This window comes from Dicentrarchus labrax, unplaced genomic scaffold, assembly GCF_905237075.1.
Source record: "Dicentrarchus labrax unplaced genomic scaffold, dlabrax2021, whole genome shotgun sequence".
Classification (NCBI taxonomy): domain Eukaryota; kingdom Metazoa; phylum Chordata; class Actinopteri; family Moronidae; genus Dicentrarchus; species Dicentrarchus labrax.
In genome coordinates this window covers 5593830-5610489 of record NW_026136717.1, presented here as the reverse complement: position 1 = coordinate 5610489, position 16660 = coordinate 5593830, and the positions used below count along the sequence as shown (strand labels likewise).

The window sequence follows — 16660 nt, the reverse complement described above, 5'->3', positions numbered from 1 at the left end:
TCTTTTCATTTTATTGTTGTATTATATGTTATTTTGCGCCTCATGTGAGCTGTTATGTCTTTTATTTATGATGTCTTATTTATTCTCCTGTACAGCACTTTGGTCAACTTTGGTTGTTTTAAAGTGCTTAACAAATAAAGTTGGATTGGATTGGATTGGATATTTACCCATGAACGCGCAGATGAAACTATAGCAAACAACAAAGTACATCCAGTCCAGTCCACAACCACAACCAAAACCCTTGAATCTAAATCAACATCATAGTCATTATCATCACAAGTCAACACTCATATCAGACTGATGTGCAGAGCCGCACGCACGCACACACACACACACACACACACACACACACACACACACACACACGTCGTCGGAGTCCGTGGTAGAGATGGACGGTCCGGGTCTTTTGTTGAGGCCACAGTGGAAGCTGGAGTAGTTTGCTCATTTTGTTTTGCCTGTTTATTTGTAGAAAAAAATTGGATATTGACTTCTGTCTCTTCATTTTTGCAGGTAATGCAGCCAGCGGTTTGGCAGGTGCCCGCCGTTAGCTCGCGACAACGCTCACACATGACGTAGTTGATAAACAATGCACACCAATTTCAAATCAAAATCCAGCAGTCAGTGGGAGTTTTTTATCGGCAGCAGTTGGTGAGAGTGTTTGAAGGTGTGTGCTGACTAGTATTGTTTGGCTCATAAAAACATAGATACAAGTTAGGCTTTTATTCATATAAAATAGTTTGTCAGAGTACAAAAGTTACCCGGGCCGTGGCCCCCCTGGCTCCCCCGGTTCCGCGGTCTATGAGGTACGGTACAACCAAAAGTGCATACTGAAGGGCAGTTGCCATTTCAGTTGGTTCCTGAGTCTGCTGCTCTATCTCTACTTGTCTCTCTGACGCAGGCCTCTGTAACTCACACAGTGTAACAACCTTTTCCTGGCAAGTTGCAAAAATCCTGATACTGAATGGATCAGTAAAATGTTCACTGACAACATATTTCATTTGATAGACTCAAAAATTATTAAGCAAAACACTATCCACTTGCAGTGACTGCAGTGTTTATGGTTATTTTTAAGAGCTGGCACTAATACAGAAAAAGTGACTTTTATTAACATCTAACCAAAATAATGATATTTTCCGAAACTTAACCAAACTGCTTTTATTGCCTGAACCTGGATGCAAATTCCGGATTCCTGTGTGACAGTGCTGCACTTTATACCCGCTGGCTGCTAGTTGAGTTTTGTCAAAAGAAGTTTCAGAAGTCTCATGATTTTCACCTCAGTTGTTCTCAGACGACACTGTGCTGTCATTTCCTGTCAAATAATTGATGTGTAACCCACTAACTCCTCCCTCCTCTCATAAGCAAGACTGACACTTTTACCGAGAGAGAGAGAGACAGAAAGAGACATGAGCGAGAAAATACAGAATCAAAGTTTATTCTTCCCCCCACTACTCACACACAAAAACACAACAGCAGATTAATGTGATAAAGCATCAGTTCCACTCAGAGCTACAGTCCCAGTTGAGTCTATCTGGTGGCAGCATACACAACATGTGTCTCCAGCTCTCTCTCTGGTGCAGGTCTGTGGTTTCTTTTTGGTTTCGCCTGGAAACGTAGAGCTGTGTAGTTCAGGTCATCTGAGTCCAGATTCTGTAAATCAGAGTATTTAGAGTCACATACTCCCAAACACTGTATCTGAGTTTGCCAAACAACCTGTTAAATTGGTGGATTTGTGGGTTTAATCACAAAGGAATCATTTCAACTAAAGCTAGGTCCACACAGCATGTGTGAGCATCGCTGCATTGCTCAACTGCTGCAGCTCGTACACCTGAGGTGATCACACTGAGAGCGTTTCTGCAGAGCTGCTGCTGCAAACCCTGTATTTTTACACTGAGTTTGCCTTTGATGAATACAATACCATAAAGCCATATGAATGGATTGTGTCCACAGAAACACTAGTCTGCTTTAATCTAACAGATACAGGAGGTGTTGAGTTTAGAAAAATTATTTTCTACATGTCTGTGACATCTTTTGCATATATAGACATTGAAACAAGTGAAATGTGTATATGTTCCTGGTTTATTGTCAGTATGACTATGAACAGATCATTTTCACTGTCTGCTTTTGCTGGAAAGCAAAAAGATCTTGTGGAAAAGATCAGAATCAGAATCAGAAATACTTTATGAAACGCAGGGGGAAATTACTTTCGTTACATATACTCCAGATGTAATAGACATACAATATATTAAGAATATATATATATATATATATATATATTAAGGTTTAAAATGTACAGTTTAAAGTCACACTTTCAAATGTGCAAAATGTGCAAAAATGGCAAGTGTAAAAAGACTTTTGTCTTTAGATCATGCAATAATTATGGAAAACTCAAAAATAAGTGTGGTTCATTTGATCACACTTGATTTCAGCCTTTAAGATCATTGTCATGACTGTTGGAGAGGATTCATAATTCAGCTGAAAAGAGTTGTTGCCAGAATGGACATCATAGAGTTCATTTAAGATATTCATTTTCTTGTAATGTGAGGCCATTTGGAGAAAATATATCATTAAAAGAGATTAATAATGGGATAAAAGATCCTTGCTATTCTTTTCATACACACCAGCTGATGGCTAATTTTGGACAGTATTTAAAATCAGTATTAAGTGGCACGCTGAATAAAATTCATTCATGAACTGTCCATTTTGTTGAACCAATGCTACATCTATAATACACCATCTATACATGCTGATATGACACTAGATTTATAATGTGTTTAAATGCAACTTTAAAACCATAACACACAGTTTGTGTAAGTTAATGGTGGGTTCACCTTGTTTCTTTCTGGCTGCGCTTCTTCCTTCACAGCTAAATGACAAAAGACAAAAGTCTGATTAGTTCATTATTACTGATCACATACTTTACTTTGGATTTGTCCGTCATGTTGACACAGCTCACTAGATGATGTGCAACAAATTATAAATGTACTGTACCTGTCTGAAGTTTCCTGATTTTAACAGCCAGAACAATGACAACTATAGTGAGGACAGCAGTCAGACCACCCAGGATCACACTCATTAGGGTTGTCATTCCATCAGCCTCGACTATCATATCTAAAATGGTAGAATTAGATTTTTTTTCATTTCAAAATGAATGGCCCAATGGTAACTTGCACAATGAAAATAATCTTAAGAGACGAAAGAAGGACCTTACTTTGAGTGTTACAATCCACTTCATCATCTGATTCACCATCGCCTTTAAAAAAAGATGATGAAATAATTTTCATACTCCGACAATATATTTTGATATACCATAAACATGATAAGATACAGAGATCTTTAAAAGAGATAATGTTTATCTACAGACTTACCTTCAACGTTTAAATGTGTTGCAGTAGAAATGACTGTATGTGTGCCAGTGAAAAATCCACAGAAATACAGACCAGAGTCAGATAAATCCACTCGCCTGATGTGAAGAAAAATAATGGCGATGTTGGAGCTCATTTTAAATTTTCCATTTTGAAATCCATCACAGAATGAAGCCTCACCATCAGATCCAAACATAGAGGAGATACAGCTGGGTTTGGTTCTGTTGGTCGCTCTGAACCATTCTGCATGGATTGTATTTCTGGAAATGTTGGAGCACAGCAGTGTGACATCTTCTCCAGGCTGAACCTCCACAGTCTGAGACTCAGAACCTGAGACAGAGATCCAGCCTGAAACACACAGCACAGACAACATGAGATTTACTCATAAACTGATTCATTAAGAAATAATTTGAAAATAAATGCATTACTGGATAAAGAGAGATTAGAATTGTATTTGTCGCTCAGAATAATTCAATAGCAGTACTTACTGAGGCTGCAGAGAAGTAAAGCTCTTATTAAGGTGAAGCTCTTCATTGTGCGTATTACTGTGTCACAGCAAGAGCGCTTTATATCACTGTAAAGGGGCGGGGAATTGAATAGGCCATGTAAAGAAGCTCACATCTTTTACCACGGAACATTTGAGACAAAATTGTGCCTCAAAGAATTTCAGATGGCATGAACTTACAATTCTTCTGCCACTCTTACAGTTTTATACAGCCATCATGGAATACATCCTCACCTCATCTACAACAGTCTGTTACAGCAGCTGAGACAGTGTAAAAATGGTAAATGGTTAATTGTCCTGTACTTGTATAGCGCCTTTCTAGTCTTCCACCCACTCAAAGCACTTTTACATGCCACATTCACCCTTTCACACACATTCACACAGTGATGGCAAGTCCATCGAACAGAAACTAACTCATTCATACACATTCACACACCGATGACACAGCATAAAATGAGTCTATCTGCTGGTCTATCTCTACTTGTATCTCTGATGCAGGTCTCCTATTTCCTATTGTCTTTGGAAGGAACTGCAGAGAGTGCAGCAGAGTTCAGCTTATCAGAGCCCAGATTCTGTAGCTCAGAGTATTTAGCATTACATACTGTATGTCACACACTGTAACAACTTTTTTCTGGCAAGTTGCAAAAATCCTGATACTGAATGGATCAGTAAAATGTTCACTGACAACTTATTAGATTTGATAGACTCAAAAACTATTAAGCAATACACTATCCACTTGCAGTGACTGCAGTGTTTATGGTTATTTTTAGGAGCTGGCATTAATACAGAAAAAGTGACTTTTATTAACATCTAACCAAAATAATTATATTTTCCAAAACTTAACCAAACTGCTTTTATTGCCTGAACCTGGATAAGAATCCTGGATTCCTGTGTCACAGTCCTGCACTTTATACCCGCTGGCTTCATAGTTGAGTTTTGTCAAAAGAAGTTAGTTTTCACTGCTCCCTCTTGTACTTTCCATCGAGCTTTGGCTTCAGAGGCCTCGTGATTTTCACCTCAGTTGTTCTCAGACCACACTGTGCTGTCACTTCCTGTCAAATAATTGATGTGTACCTCCCTAACTCCTCCCTCCTCTCATAAGCAACACAGACACTTTGACCGAGAGAGAGACAGAAAGAGACATGAGTGAGAAAATACAGAATCAAAGTTTATTTTTGGACTCCTTCCACCCACTACTCACACACAAAAACACAACAGCAGATTAATGTGATAAAGCATCAGTTCCACTCAGAGCTACAGTCCCAGTTGAGTCTATCTGGTGGCAGCATACACAACATGTGGCTCCAGCTCTCTCTCTGGTGCAGGTCTGTGGTTTCTTTTTGGTTTCGCCTGGAAACGTAGAGCTGCGTAGTTCAGGTCATCTGAGTCCAGATTCTGTAAATCAGTAGTATTTAGAGTCACATACACACAAACACTGTATCTGAGTTTGCTCATTGGTGGATTTGAGTGTTGGACCACAAAGAAATCAGTTAAGAACATCAAAGCAAATAGAATACCTTTACAGTGTCCGTATTTTAAATTTAAAATAACCATTTTGTAACTGTACTTCAGAAAACTATATGCAACAGGATGGCAGAACACTCAATTTTCTCTTTCTAAAAAGAATATTCTCTGGCTGATGCATTTTCATGTGTTTCACACGGAAAAAACAGGGTAACTACTGGCATTACTTTTGGGTAAGCACACAACAAGCATTTGTTCACATTCTGAGTAAGCCCAATGTTAACCATTCTATCTTTTCTTTTCTTTGCTCAAGTTAATGAAGTTAATCACGTTTTTGCTTCAAGTTAATGAACCTTAACTGTCAGTTTACAGTTTAAAGATAGCAGCTGGAATTAGAGTTGAAAGTATGAGTTAATAGGATCATTTCTACGTGAGGTTAAAGAGGTCTGCTGTGACTGCCTGTCTGAATTTGCTGTTTGATTCCACCTGCAGCAGCTCGGGACAAAGATCATTAACAGACTCATCATGTGTTCACATGCAACTTTAAAACTATAACACACAGTTTGTGTAAGTTAATGGTGGGTTCACCTTGTTTCTTTCTGGCTGCGCTTCTTCCGTCACAGCTAAATGACAAAAGACAAAAGTCTGATTAGTTCATTATTACTGATCACATACTTTACTTTGGATTTGTCCGTCATGTTGACACAGCTCACTAGATGATGTGCTACAAATTATAAATGTACTGTACCTGTCTGAAGTTTCCTGATTTTAACAGCCAGAACAATGATGACTATAGTGAGGACAGCAGTCAGACCACCCAGGATCACACTCATTAGGGTTGTCATTCCATCAGGCTCCTCTACTGGAAACATGGTACAGGCAACTCTTTTAATCTGTCTTTTATTCAAAATGAATGGCTCTATGGTAACTTGTACAATGACAATAATCTTAAGAGAAGAAAGGACAACCTTACTTTGAGTGTTACAATACACTTCATCATCAGATTCACCATCACCTTTAAAAGACGATCAAACCATATGAAATGTTTCGGTTTCTTCTTTGACTTTATGCTGCTTTCATACTGTGACAATACATTGTAAATATACATATGTAAATATAATGACATCTTTATAAAAGGTAATATTTAATTACAAACCTACCTTTAACATTTAAATATGTTGCAGTGGAAATGATGGTGTGTCCGTTTAGGTAAAATCCACAGAAATACAGTCCAGAGTCAGATGAATTCACTTGCTTGATTTGAAGAAAAACAGTGGAGTCGTTGGAGCTCATTTTATATTTTCCATTTTGAGATTCATCACAGAATTTTACCTTTTTACCAGCTTTACCATCAGCACTATACAGATAGGAGATACAGCTGGGTTTGGTTCTGTTGGTCACTCTGAACCACTCCGCCTGAATTGTAACTTTATAAATGTTGGAGCACAGCAGTGTGACATCTTCACCAGGCTGAACCTCCACAGTCTGAGACTCAGAACCTGAGACAGAGATCCAGCCTGAAACACACAGCGGAGAAAACATGAGATTTACTCATAAGCTGATAAACCAACAACATACCTCTACACTGGACAAAAGAGAGATTAGAATTGTATTTGCTGGCAGAATAATTCAATAGCAGTACTTACTGAGGCTGCAGAGAAGTAAAGCTGTTATTAAGGTGAAGCTCTTCATTGTGCGTATAACCGTGTCACAGCAAGAGCACTTTATATCAATGGAAAGGGGCGGAGTATTCATATAGTTCATGTAAAGAAACTCAAATCATTCACCACCAAATATCTGTTGCTGATGCTGTTTGAGACAAAAATATGCCTCAAAGAATTTCAGACGGCATCAAGTAACAATTATTCTGCCATTCATACAGTTTTATACAGCCATCATGGAAGATAACAGTCTGATACAGCAGCTCAGACAGTAAAAATCACCTGCAAGTTTGTTGTTATTGAACTGTATTCAAATATGCCATTAGAACGACAAGTTGTTCCTCTCCGGAGCCGAGGTGCACAGACAGCAAAACATGAAAAACACAATAATAAATTAGTAATCAAATCAGCAAGTCATAGGGGGTGGTGTTAGGGGACTAACCCCACTTTTGCGCCCCTGACTCTCAGCACAGAGGTGCCAATGATTTGTTTGTTGTATCATTGTTGCTGATACAGTCTGCCTCTACTATGTCTTCAGCAAACTTATTGACGTGACTGAAACTGGATTTTGCTCGACAGTTTGGTGTAAACAGTCTGAATAGCACTGTGCCGAGTATGTAGCCCTGAGGAGCACCAGTGGGCAGCCTGATGGAGCTAGAGATACATTTCCACTCTCTCTCTGTGTTGTGTCAGTTCTTCTACTGACAGAGGGAGGTGTCGACAGAACACAGTCACTGTAAGTACTGTAAGTACCCACAGCTCCTTTTATCAGACCCAAGGGAGACATTTTGCATGTGCACACTGACATTCTCCCTCTGCATGTAATGTGTAAACAGTTGATCCTCCAAGATCATCATCATCGCTGTTCGGTCAAGGTATGTATAACCAAACAGGCTTACTAAAGGGCATACTGAAATCACATCTCCTCCAGGAGGCACTACAGACCTCTGTCTACCAAAGTATTCTACTCTAAAGCATTTTATAAAAATATGTTTTGTTAAATATTACCTCAGTTAGATGTCTGGCCATCTCTGTGCAGAATCATGTACATGGATCAGCAATAACATGATGACCACCTGGGCACCCTGGTGGTCATAATGTTATGCAGCCCCGTACCAACAAACATTTGATAGGTACTGACCACTGCAGACCCGGAACACAACACAAGAGCTGCAGTTTTGGAGATGCTCTGACCCACTCGTCTTGCCATCACAATTTGGCCATTCTAAATTCATGCACCATTTTTTTTCGTGGATTTATGGGTGGTTTGTTCTATTACTATTTTGTCATTGTGTTTCCCAAAAAGGTCTCTTTACAGCAGCTAGTTTAATTTCAAAAGAAGAAATTAGTTTTCACTACTTCATTTTATACTTTCCACTGAGCTTTGAGTACAGTGGTCTCACAATTTTCACCTCAGTTGTTCTCAGACCACACTGTGCTGTCGCTTCCTGACAAACAAGTGGTGTGTACCTCACTAACTCCTCCCTGCACAGATCATTTCATTCTCTATAAATAAGTTTGACAGTTATCAGTGTCCTTTCTGACTCGTCGGCCGTCACACATTAAGCATCATCTTTTTTTTCTCTCAGACCAAATCTGAAAGACAGACACTTCAACCCATAGAGAGACGAAGAAACTTAAGCGAGACAATACATAAACATGAATCAAAGTTTATTTCTGGACTCCTTCCACCCACTACTCACACACAAAAACACAACAGCAGATTAATGTTATATAGCATCAGTTCCACTCAGAGCTACAGTCCCAGTTGAGTCTATCTGGTGGCAGCATACACAACATGTGGCTCCAGCTCTCTCCCTGGTGCAGGTCTGTGGTTTCTTTTTGGTTTCGCCTGGAAACGTAGAGCTGCGTAGTTCAGGTCATCTGAGTCCAGATTCTGTAAACCAGAGTATTTAGAGTCACATACTCACAAACACTGTAGCTGAGTTTGCTCATTGGTGAATTTGAGTGTTGGACCACAAAGAAATCATTTAAACTTAGATGAGTGTTAGTTTAGCTAAGTATAATTTAAATTCAGATTTTCAATCGAATTCCAGCTGTGTTGCACAATTTAATATGAACAAGGAAAAACCTTATAATAATTTAAACTGAGGTTGCAAGGACATCAAAGGAAATAGAATACCTTACAGTGTCCGTATTTAAAATTTAAAATCAAACCATTTTGTAACTGTACTTCAGAAAACTATATGCAACAGGATGGCAGAACACTCAATCTTCTCTTTTTAAAAAGAATATCCTCTGGCTGATGCATTTTCATGTGTTTCATAGGGAAAAAACAAGGTAACTGTTGGGAGGAAGGACAAAGTATGGCTACAACTAGCATTTGTTCACATTCTGAGTAAACCAAATGCTAATGTTTTTAACTTTTCTTTTCTTTGCTCAAGTTAATGAAGTTATTCACATTTGAGTTAATGAACCTCAACTGTCAGTTTACAGTTTGAAGATGGCAGCTGCAATTAAAGTTGAAAGTATGAGTTAAAAGGATCATTTTTACGTGACGTTAAAGAGGTCTGCTGTGACTGCCTGTCTGAATTTGCTGTTTGATTCCACCTGCAGCAGCTCGGGACAAAGATCATTAACAGACTCATCATGTGTTCAAATGCAACTTTAAAACCATAACACACAGTTTGTGTAAGTTAATGGTGGGTTCACCTTGTTTCTTTCTGGCTGCGCTTCTTCCTTCACAGCTAAATGACAAAAGACAAAAGTCTGATTAGTTCATTATTACTGATCACATACTTTACTTTGGATTTGTCCGTCATGTTGACACAGCTCACTAGATGATGTGCAACAAATTATAAATGTACTGTACCTGTCTGAAGTTTCCTGATTTTAACAGCCAGAACAATGATGACTATAGTGAGGACAGCAGTCAGACCACCCAGGATCACACTCATTAGGGTTGTCATTCCATCAGGCTCCTCTACTGGAAACATGGTAGAATTAGACTCTTTAATCTGTGATCTAAACGAATGGCTCTATGGTAACAGAAAATAATCTTAACAGAGGAAAGTAGAACCTTACTGTGAGTGTGAAAATCCAGTTCATCATCAGATTCACCATCACCTTTAAAAGACGATCAAAACATATGAAGTCTTTTGGTTTCTTGTTTGACTTTATGCTGCTTTCATACTGTGACAGTATGTTTGAGATATACCGTAAATATGATAGGATAAGTAGATATTTAAAAGAGGTAAGACTTAACTACAAACTTACCTTTAACATTTACATATGTTGCAGTGGAAATGACGGTGTGTGCATCTATGTAAAATCCACAGAAATACAGTCCAGAGTCAGAGAAATTCACTCGCTTGATTTGAAGAATAACAGTGGAGACGTTGGAGCTCATTTTAAATTTTCCATTTTGAAATCCATCACAGAATGAAATGTCTTTATCAGATCTGTACATAGAGGAGATACAGCTGGGTTTGGTTCTGTTGGTCACTCTGAACCAGTCTGTCTGAGTTGGACTTGTGGAAATGTTGGAGCACAGCAGTGTGACATTTTCTCCAGGCTGAACCTCCACAGTCTGAGACTCAGAACCTGAGACAGAGATCCAGCCTGAAACACACAGCACAGACAACATCAGATTCACTCCTCAGCTGATAAACCAACAACATACTGGACAAAAGAGAGGTTAGAATTGTAACTCCTTGCATAATAATTCAATAGCAGTACTTACTGAGGCTGCAGAGAAGTAAAGCTGTTATTAAGGTGAAGCTCTTCATTGTGCGTATAACCGTGTCACAGCAAGAGCACTTTATATCAGTGGAAAGGGGCGGATCATATAGTTGATGAAAAGAAGCTCAAATCATTCACCACCAAATATCTGTTGCTGATGCTGTTTGAAACAAAAATATGCCTCAAAGAATTTCAGACGGCATCAAGTTACAATTATTCTGCCATTTATACAGTTTTATACAGCCATCATGGAAGATAACAGTCTGATACAGCAGCTCAGACAGTAAAAATCACCTGCAAGTTTGTTGTTATTGAACTGTATTCAAATATGCCATTAGAACGACAAGTTGTTCCTCTCTGGAGCCGAGGTGCACAGACAGCAAAACATGAACAACACAATAATAAATCAGTAATCAAATCAGCAAGTCATGGGGGGTGGTGTTCCAGGACTACCAGCACCTTTGTGCCCCTGACTGTCAGCACAGAGGTTTTTGTATCATTGTTACTGATACAGTCTGCCTCTACTATGTCTTTAGCAAACTTATTTACATGACTGAAGCTGTATTTAGACCCAGTGGAGACATTGTGCATGTGCACACTGCCATTCTTCCTCTGCATGTGTAATCAGTTGATCCTTCAATATCATCATCTCCCTCTTCGCGCACTGTAAAGGTATGTATAACCAAAAGGGCTTACTAAAGGGCATACTGAAATCACATCTGACTTCTGTTCACCATATATTTTATCTTGTCTCCTCCAGGAGGCACTACAGACCTCTGTCTACCAAACTATTCCGCTCTAAAGCAGTAAATTATATGTGTTTTGTTAAATGTTATAGTTAGATGTCTGATCTTCACTGCAGGACAGAATGATGCATGTTGAGATTGTTTTCACGTTCATCTGCTGAAGGACAGTTTCTCTGTGCTCACCTTCAATGTTAAAGTTTAACGTACAACACGATTTTGTAACATTACAACCAGTCTGGAGGAGTGGGCATATTCTTAATTTATGCCCCAGTGTTTTGTTGCTGTTTTTCTTAAGCGGATATTTAGTTCACCCCAAAATGGGTTAGCAGTATTTGTACATTGTCACTTAACTTCTGATGCTTGACTTCAGGGTGTAAGGATTATTATAAAATGAACATTAGCCACAGAAGAGGAACAGATTTTGCAGTATTGGCCCACAGAAAGGTGGGACATAAAAGTGTGCATTTTTAGTGAAATATTCCTTAATCCTTACTCCATCAACCCATGAAATTTCAGCTTGCAGAATATTCCTGAATGATGTAGAGGGAATTTGTGAGTCGGTATATACCATGCCAACTGTAAAATAAGTGGTTATACTCCATAAACAATTTAAGCCCTACAACAGGAAATACTGTATCAAAGTGGTTTTCTTGCCAGGTTTGGCTCCTAGCACCATGAGGCAGAGTCAGCTAACATTAGATAGACATAGGGCTATATCTCTGACTTTGTACACTGTCTCTTGTACAATTTCTATTTTGCATTCGACGCACATTGGAATTTTCCCTCCACAGACGCACGTCCTTAAATTAGGGAATGAATTTGCGCTCCCGGGGGGCGGTTCAGCGAAAAGAGGAGGCGTGTTTTCCGGCGCAAACGTTCCCTGGTGCTATTTTGCTGTTTCAGAAAACAATTCCGCAACAGACCAGGAAAAACCTAGTCTAAAGTCAGTGGCGCTTATTCAGATGCTATTTTAAGGGCGCATGCTTGGCCATAATGTAGCGTGTGCACATTAATTAGCAGATTAAAATAATTGTTTAAAGTCAAACTATACGTACATCCGGCCTCTCAGATGTGAGGATTTGCTGCTTTTCATATCATTTGTGTTTTGGAAAGAAAAACAGATTTTAAAAACGTCACCTCGGGTTCTGGGAACTTGAGCTGCACTTTCTGACATTTTATAAACTAAATGATCAATCAATAAATGATCCTTAAATTCAGCTATATGTATCCCTCCTTAGATTAACATAAAAGCATCTTTTGATGATAAATAAAGCCCTCTAAGTGGAAAATAGAATATTTAAAGTGTGTCTACTTTCTGTCTATAAGCGCCAGTTCTCCGTCGGTCTCCTCGGCTGTGAACCGCTCCTGGCGTGCGCCTGGCAAATCCGCCATTATAATAGCAATCCGCCATGGAACAATCGCACCTGCTTTTAAAGGGAATGTGAGATGACGCTCTGATTGGTTTATTGCACGTTACGTTATCTTAGCTATCTTATATTTATCTTTATTATTATCTTTATATTGCGTTATTTTAATCTGTTTTTTATACAAAAGATATATTTATCGTATTTTTCTTATTTGTATTATATACAAAAGTTATTTTACATAGGCAACTAAAATTGTAAAATATATATCATCCAGGTTTTTTTATATAAAGGTTTTATATTTGCATATCTACTTTAATTTTTATTTTTTTGACTGTGCATACTGCCTCTCCTTTATTCCTGTTGTGCTATGTGCCATTGTAATGTAATTTCATTTTGATGCAAATCCAAATGACAAATAAAGTCTAAAGTCTAAGATCATGAGGCCTGTTAGATCAAAGGTTTCTAAAAACAAAATCTGAAAGTACACAGAAAACACTTGGTGAGAAAATTCATGCCTTTAAAACTGTATGGAAGTTTTGGAAAAGAAAATGTACATCAAACTCAAAACTTCATATTTCAACTCTGATATCATAATGTGTTTTAAATGATATGCTACATGTTTCACAGATGTGTGTACAAGGAAATAGGATTGGGACCCAAATGCAGAGACTGATGCAGAACATATTGAGGAAAAAGGATTTTACTTAACCAATGTTAAAATAAACAGGTTTACAGTCAGGCACGAGAAGGTAGTCCTAAGAAGCAGACAAATCCAGAAAGGCAAAGCAGGCAGGCAGGTCATAAACAGGCAGCAGGTCAAAATGCAGGTAACAGATAAAAGGCAGAAAATCAGGAAAATGTACAGGTAGTTGGAACGCAAGTACACAACACTGACAACAGACGTTGAGCTGAGGGAAGAACAAATGAGATGGGTGGCCTGGATAATAGAGATCAGCAGCCAAGGAAAGCTGAGGCTGGTAGCCCTGACACTGGACATCGGTGTAATAGAAACTTAAGGCTGACTGGACCGGACAGCGGAAACGCAAGAGACCTCAGGCAGGAGACTAGGGCAGGAGGGGTCAGGCAGAGAGCCGTTGGACTGGAGAGCAAGAGGAGCCTGCTTAGAAAAGTTGCCAGGGAACTGAAGATATAGGTACAAATTATTTGATGAACAAAATATCCTTCTTCCCTGTGCAGAAATGTCCATTTGGTTCACTGGTGATGAATGGTGATGAAAACTGCTTGCCTTCCAAGCATATAGGAGAAACTACGGTGGGCACAAAACTTGAGAGAACCCCAAAAGGCCCTATATAGAACCTTTTTTTTTCTTTTGCTTTATCTTTTCTGGGCTACTGTAAAAACAGGGACGCTCAAGATGGCGGACTGACATGGTGGATGATTTCTGCCAATAAATCCTCCTAATTTGTTAGACCTGTTCCATCCATTGGGGTAAGAAAAGTGTTGTTGATTCTCACTGGATTTGATGTGCATTTTATTTTGTCACCATAATGAATGATAACTCTTATCTCAACATTAGTAGCTTACATGATGTTTTTCTGTCCAGAAAATATTTTAAGCAGTATGAATTTCCAACATGAGCTGAGTTGATGATTGAAGTAATTTCTATGGTAAAGACTAACAATAGTTCTGTGCATCTGTTGTTTTAGATAAGGGGATTACATTAAGGTTGTGTCATTACATAATATCAATGTCTGTTAGTAAAGTACTGTCAGATAACATGGTCTGAAGTATAACTTAGAACAGCTAACATTCTGCATCAACACTTCTTTTCCTGAAAGCGTGTATGTGGTCAGTTTGAGGAACAGGATGAGCAACTACAAACAGCCCGCCTCTTTATGTAGAAAGCAGCCTTACTGAAGCACACTTCATTGTGGACATTGCAGAGCTTCAGTCACACTCACCATGAAGAACTTTACCTTGATAACAGCTTTAAGTCTCTGCAGCTTCAGTGAGTACTGGCATTGAATTACATTTATAACTTTGGTAGCTCTAACTAACCAGGACTGAAAGTATTGAGTTATGTAAGAGTTATTGTTCATGTTCTTTTGTCTCATTGAAAGTAAATCTTGTGTGTTTCAGGCTGGATCTCTGTCTCAGGTTCTGAGTCTCAGACTGTGGAGGCTCAGGTTGGTGAAGAAGTCAGACTGCTGAGTACCAACATGTCCAAATACGACTCTGTGACATTCTGGGTCAAACTGGTCAACGGAACCAAGGCCAGCTGTATCACTGTTAAAATAACCTCAGATAACGCTGTTGTGTACTGCGACGGATTTTCAAAGGAAAAATATGAAATGACATCCAACATCTCCACTGTCTTTCTCAAGATCAAACATTTGGAATTATCTGACTCTGGACTTTATTTTGTGGATTTACGAAAGTGGACGTCCAAATTTCAGTGTGATACATTTGCATGTTAAAGGTAAGCTCATTGTAAAGCTGTGTTTTTTTATTTTTTTTGTTTTTTTTGATCATTTACATGCTATATACTGTATTCACAACTATCTTCTAACAACAGATGCTTCATAGTGGCAATTTAAACACTGAGAAAATGTAATTGTAAGGAAAATCTGCCAAAAGGATACAATTAAATTTATCCTGATTTCTATAGAAGGCAGAGATGGGCCACATGATGACATGGACAGCAAGTGTAAAAGTAAGATTTCTTTCATTGTGCAGATTAACAAACATTTGAAGGTGAAACAGTTTAACTAAATTCAGTTTAATCCATTGTAATTTCAACCCAGTCTCAAGTCTCTGAAGGGGAAATAGAGTCTAACGTAATAATCTTGGTTGTAGAAGAGTCTGATGGAACAGCAGAGCTGATGATTGTCGTGCTCGGTGGTCTGACTGTTGTCCTTGTAATGGTCATCATAGGTCTGGTTGTTAAAAACAGGAAACTTCAGACAGGTACTTTGTCTATCTTACATTTGGTTTTGTTGCTTGTGGAAATGCTCTTAAAGTTGTGTCAATGTACTGGAAAAACGCTAAACTCCTGGTTTACCAAAGACAATGATCAATGAACTGACCAGATGTTTTGTTTCTGTCACTTAGCTGATAAAGAAGGACAGAATCCAGAGCAAATAGAGGTGAATCTAATTTGAACAATTACTCATATAGACTGTTTGATAAAGCCCGATGAAAAACAGCCAGGGCTATATTGACTCGGCTAATATCTTTATTACAATTGTTCATTGTATCTATTGACCAAATATTAATATTGATATCTGCCCCAAAAGTCCAGTATTGTTCTGGCTATAGGGGAGTTAAAATAATGTCAAGTCACCACATGTAAATACTCTTTTCACAGAATGCAGGCTCTGATGACGTGAACTATGCAGCAGTGGCATTTCGACCAAAAACTAAAAGAAGAGAGCCGGAGCCAAATGTTATTTATGCTGCCACTAGATAGACTCAACTGGAGCTGATGCTGTATCATATGAATGTGCTTTAGAGCTTTGTATGCCTTGTTTCTAACAGCAATAAAAACTTATTTACAAGCATCTTCATACTGCATATGCTTCAATTCTTAGTATGTTTTTGTCACAGTCTAGGTCCGCTTCTGAAACACTCTATGGAGCCTCTGGTAGAATCACAAAGATTGTCTAGAACGATGACAATCCGCCACAGTGGCCACATCGAGGCCCAAGCGTGACACAGCGGTGCTCAGTGAAATCAAGAAGCATGTCGTCAGCAGTGGAGGGGCGAGTGAGGTACACATCCCTTATTTGACAGGAAGAGAGAGCACAGTGTGGTCTGAGCATAACTGAAACCTAGAGACCTGTTAGATCAAAGCTTTCTAATTAAAGAATCTTCAAGGAAGTAGTTGATACTG

The 16660-nt window shown here is 38.7% G+C and overlaps 5 protein-coding genes and 1 long non-coding RNA gene across 7 annotated transcripts in view; 2 read left to right on the top strand and 4 right to left on the bottom strand.

Moving 5' to 3' along the window:
- The window catches only part of LOC127349558 (uncharacterized), a 103992-nt gene that overhangs the window by 60358 nt on the left and 26974 nt on the right, over positions 1-16660 (top strand). The gene's annotated exons all lie outside the window — the stretch shown is intronic.
- LOC127349553 (uncharacterized) overlaps positions 1-16660 on the bottom strand; it is a 28006-nt gene that overhangs the window by 4708 nt on the left and 6638 nt on the right. The gene's annotated exons all lie outside the window — the stretch shown is intronic.
- On the bottom strand, positions 1417-3896 carry LOC127349568 (uncharacterized). The gene is made up of 6 exons (XM_051375430.1): positions 3851-3896; positions 3366-3710; positions 3209-3250; positions 2989-3108; positions 2829-2863; positions 1417-1647 (listed from the first exon to the last, which is right to left on the bottom strand). Exons 1-6 carry the CDS (start codon positions 3894-3896, stop codon positions 1525-1527), a joined length of 711 nt encoding a protein of 236 aa, XP_051231390.1. The 3' UTR covers positions 1417-1524.
- On the bottom strand, positions 5023-7032 carry LOC127349552 (uncharacterized). The gene is made up of 6 exons (XM_051375410.1): positions 6978-7032; positions 6492-6848; positions 6305-6346; positions 6080-6193; positions 5920-5954; positions 5023-5262 (listed from the first exon to the last, which is right to left on the bottom strand). Exons 1-6 carry the CDS (start codon positions 7021-7023, stop codon positions 5140-5142), a joined length of 717 nt encoding a protein of 238 aa, XP_051231370.1. The 5' UTR covers positions 7024-7032; the 3' UTR covers positions 5023-5139.
- LOC127349567 (uncharacterized) lies at positions 8647-10776 on the bottom strand. Its single transcript, XM_051375429.1, has 6 exons — positions 10696-10776; positions 10230-10574; positions 10038-10079; positions 9826-9939; positions 9666-9700; positions 8647-8889 (listed from the first exon to the last, which is right to left on the bottom strand). The coding sequence occupies exons 1-6, from the start codon at positions 10739-10741 to the stop codon at positions 8767-8769; spliced, it is 705 nt and encodes a 234-aa protein (XP_051231389.1). The 5' UTR covers positions 10742-10776; the 3' UTR covers positions 8647-8766.
- Positions 14969-16203, top strand: LOC127349575 (uncharacterized). Its single transcript, XR_007880335.1, has 5 exons — positions 14969-15247; positions 15437-15481; positions 15625-15735; positions 15880-15914; positions 16136-16203. It is a non-coding gene; the product is annotated as an uncharacterized LOC127349575 (long non-coding RNA).